The sequence below is a fragment of the Octopus bimaculoides genome, chromosome 4 (assembly GCF_001194135.2).
Source record: "Octopus bimaculoides isolate UCB-OBI-ISO-001 chromosome 4, ASM119413v2, whole genome shotgun sequence".
Classification (NCBI taxonomy): Eukaryota; Metazoa; Mollusca; class Cephalopoda; order Octopoda; family Octopodidae; genus Octopus; species Octopus bimaculoides.
Genome location: NC_068984.1, coordinates 83,197,535 through 83,202,045, shown reverse-complemented (window position 1 = coordinate 83,202,045; position 4,511 = coordinate 83,197,535). Strand labels below are relative to the sequence as shown.

At 39.2% G+C, this 4,511-nt stretch overlaps 1 protein-coding gene across 1 annotated transcript in view; it reads left to right on the top strand.

Moving 5' to 3' along the window:
* Positions 1-4,511, top strand: part of LOC106875130 (transmembrane protein 47) — a 270,412-nt gene extending 265,901 nt beyond the window's left edge. The window contains exon 3 of the mRNA XM_014923115.2: positions 3,627-4,511. Within this exon, the coding sequence (XP_014778601.1) occupies positions 3,627-3,820 (194 nt within the window). The 3' untranslated portion in view covers positions 3,821-4,511. The remainder of the gene's footprint in view (positions 1-3,626) is intronic.

The window sequence follows — 4,511 nt, the reverse complement described above, 5'->3', positions numbered from 1 at the left end:
CTCTCTCTCTCTCTCGCTCTACTCTCTCTCTCTCTCGCTCTACTCTCTCTCTCTCTCGCTCTACTCTCTCTCTCGCTCTCTCTCTCTCTCTCTCTCTCGCTCTACTCTTTCTCTCCCTCTCAGTCACACACACACACGCGTGCACATGCATTTCCTCGCACACGCGCGTACATACTTAGATTTTGACTAAGAAATCTTTTCTCCCTTTTGCTTCTTATTCTGTTCATTTTTGTTATCTTCTTCTATTAAATGTCTCATACATTTTTCATTGTTTATCGCTATGGTTAAGTACTATGTTCTTATCTATTTACTAATTTATACAACATTTTTAACAATCTGGCAAAACGTTACTGATGGAATGAAACACTAAATAAATCGTTGTTTCCGTTTCTGTTGTTGTTGCTGATATTTCTGTTTTGCCCCAGGAGATTATTTCTGATTGAGTTGACCAATAGCCAAGGGTGTTTCGGCTGTGGACATCATATCACGAAACTGGTAGGACTACGTCATTTAATGTGTCCTCCTTTCCCACCATTTTTTTATGAGGTCAGGATACGATCCGTAAGAGATTTGGCAGCTACGTTTAGAAGGTCGAGCGACAACATGTAGATGCCCTCATTGGTTTGGCCTGTCCTCATTTCTAGGATGATACAGTAACTTCAGGGAGATATGGCTGCTATGTCAAAGAGAATACGTGACACCGCATAGATTGCTTACTGGTGCAACTGTATGGTACATGGCGATCCCTGAAAGAATATATCAATGAACAAAGCTATTCCAGTCATGGCCATCCAATTTTTCAAGCATTGGCTCTCCTTTTGCTTAAGATCGTATTTTGTAATGTGAGGAAGACTTGTGGGCAGGAAAGAAGGAAGGAAGGAAGGAAGGAAATAAGGAAGGAAGGAAAGAAGGAAGGAAGGAAGCAAGCAAGCAAGCAAGCAAGGAAAGAAGAAAAGGCACTCAAGAACCAGATAGCAATGTGAGACCGGGCGACAGATTAAGTTCACTACCCAAAAAGTAGGGTTGGGATAGTTGTGTACCGAGATGGGACCAGTAGAATGGTGAGAAGATATTTACATATGAACTGTATAAGTTTTAAGCGTATATGGGTTGAAAATTCTGCGTAAAATACAGATCTCTGAGAATCTCTTGATGCTTAGAGTGCCCAAACTTTGTCCGCACGATGTCAACTCAGTTTTTAAACCCACCATACTTCTCTTCAGAAAACACGTTACATTCCTGGCAATTCCAAACAGATCTAAGCACTCAATGATCCACGAATGTGGAATCATACTGTAAGCTTTGCGGTAATCAATCCAGGTCATTCCCAGATTTGTCCTGCTTCGCTTACAATTTTGTATTACCATTTCGTTTATCAGTAATTGGTCTTTGGTATCTATGCATTTCTATCTACAGCACTCTTTTCCTTTGATAAAGTGTCATTATCATCAAGAAATTTGTACGTTTTTGCAATCTCTCCTGACAGTAACTACCACACCAGTGGAAAGCAAGCAATTGGCCTGTAACTGTCGGCAGCATTTCCTTTCCGTATATCCTTCAAACACAACATCGTTCGTCCTTTAGTCGACGACCCTGGAATTTCTTCTGCTCCATCAATCAATGCATTAGATTGTTCTGCAATCAATTTATGACACCTACTGAATATTTTAAACCAAAATCCCTGTACACCACCAGATCTTTCTGCTTTCCAATTCGTCATCTTTTTCATATTTCTGATAACGTCTTCGGTAAAGAGGAAAGCTTTTTTGCTGGGGATAAGAAGCTCTTTGCTTCAGACTGCAAAACTTTTCAGCTCCAGTACTATGTTGTTTTTGCTTACTCCATATCTTATCCCAAAACTATCGACTTTCATCAGTATCAGGAACTAATTTTTCGCATAAATCATCATAAATTTCTTGATAAAATGTTTTTTGGTCGATTGTAAAACAACCAGTATTGCCGGCCTTGTTTAATCCGTTGCCCAAACCTATTTAGTTTTGCTTTCTTCGCAAGTATGCACTGCTTCAGCTCTTCAATAAAAACATACAGTCTTTTTGCATCAACACCATACTTCAATTTTTCAAATTTACTTCTACTTTCAATTTCTATTCTACTTCTCTCTTTCTGTCAAGTATTGACATTATACTTCTTCCTGTATATTCTTCTTTTCCACCAAGGTTGTTTATTTCCTTTTCTTTCCGTCAAAGTTCTGTTCTCATTGATCTTCAGTCCCATCCTTTCTGCAACAGTCTTACTTGCAGCCTCGAGTTTCAGCAGTAACAGCGCCAAGCAGAGTTTAGTTATAAGCGAACTTTAGTTGAAATGTGTTTGTGAAATATTTCAACTTCTAAAGGCAAATCTAAAATAACATTTTGCCATAGAGATTTTTTCCCCTCATTAACTGCAGTGGATTTGCCTTTAGAAGTTGAAATATGTCTCAAACATATTGCAATTAACTTAAAGTTCGCTTGATGAGTTTGCTTGTGAGATGTTCTTTGTTTCAATCCATTTCAATACATTATTGACTTCACTTGTTTCTTGATTTAGTCTCCATTGATCAGCCTTCTTGAAGTCACACATAAATTCTGTCCCTTTTGCATTTAATAGATCCACAACCCTGTTCATTATCATTTAATTTTCACCGTTTAATTGTTCTCTTATCTCACTTCTTTCACTACTGACGTCCATTTCTTCCATTATGTCACTTTCATTTCTCATATCCTCAACATCCCCAGACATCCTTCTTTTGATAGCTTCTAACTCCAACTCTGACGATCACCCATTCTTTCGTATTGCTCATGCTTGATCACATAATCTCTATTCTGTGATTTCAGAGAGCTTCATCCCTTTCCATTCTCTGTGCATTCATTATCTGTATCCTCTGACTGGTACGCTATTTGCATCTACTGGCATGCTCCGAAAGCAACACTCCATAACCATTATGTTTATTTGTTTACTCCACTTTTGCCTCGCTGCATGATTAACAGTTATTAGATTACAACTGGGCCCATCCTGCTGCACAATGGGATACCTGCCAGGTGCGGCACCTTAGCTGATTTCTTTAACATTTTCACTCGTAAATGAGGTGTGCTATTAAGTTGCCACCAACCAGTATTTTTATTGAGACACCACCTCTAGTAAGGTTGCCCATCAGAGCGAAAGAGGTCTTGCTCCCCTGGCTTTGGTGTCAGAGTGACCCTTGTAGTCTCTTTGTCATCCAAGGCTAACGAACTCAACCTACTCTTAGCATTGTTTATTTGAAGACGCCAGACACCTTTTCACTCCCTTCTCCCAAATTCCAGGCCTTGTGCCTATAGGAAAAGGATTATTATTATTATTATTATTATTATTATTATTATTATTATTATTATTATTATTGTTGTTGTTGTTGTTGTTGTTGTTGTTAGGTGAGCTGGCAGAATTGTTAGCACGCTGGGCAAAATGCTTAGTGGCATTTCGTCCGTCGTTACATTCTGAGTTCAAATGCCGCTGAGGTTGAATTTATCGACTTACCCGCTCCCTCAAAACTGTTGGCCTTGTGGCGAAAATTGAAAATTATTTATCTTCACCAGTTTATACTGTTTCACATTTTTATTGCCATTGTTTTCTTTTTTCTCTCTTTGCAGTGGTTTTTATGTCGATCGGCCTTGTAATCTATGGAATCGCCATGAATAAAAAATACGACGCGGCCATCACTTGGAACGAGAGCTCACAAGCCATGATTTGTTGGTCATTTTGGCTGGGAGTCGGGGCATGTGTGGTTAGCTTCTTTACAGCGATCATCTACGCTTTTGAAAGCCACGTGACTTCCTACAACTGATTACTAACAAGCCAGTTTTGAGCATATCAACAAACCAACCAACCAACCAATCAACCAACCAACCATACACTATTTTCACCTTTGGCAATCAACAGATAGTAGGACTACTATCAAAAATCACTACTTCTCACAACTGTTACAACAACTACTACTACAACTACAAACTCTCTTACTATTACAATTAACACTACTAGAACAGCTACTACTATTACTACCCAGCACTGCAACCACTGCCAATGATCAGTTCTATGACCATTACCAACTCCTAACTTACTAACTACTATTTTCCAGCTCAATAACTACCATTACTAAATACAACTACTGTAGCATTTACAAAAGGCCTCTACGTAGGACAGATGACAATGTCAAAATAATTACAACTAACACCAGTACCACGGTAATCGTACCAACTAAACCTTCTACCAAACAGCACGATGACCACCACCACCACCACCACCAGCACTATCATCACCACTGTCAAATACCACCGACCCTTACCACACAATCACTAGAGCCCTGAAACAAATAATAACTGCTGCAAATACTGAGCCATCGAGGGGACCACTATAAGGTCGCTCGATCTGCTCGCAACAGCAGACAAATTTCCATCTTATTGTACAATACCATCTTTAAAAAGGAAGGATGCATTCGGTAACGTAATCCTTGGTATACTACATTTGGACGAAAAAAA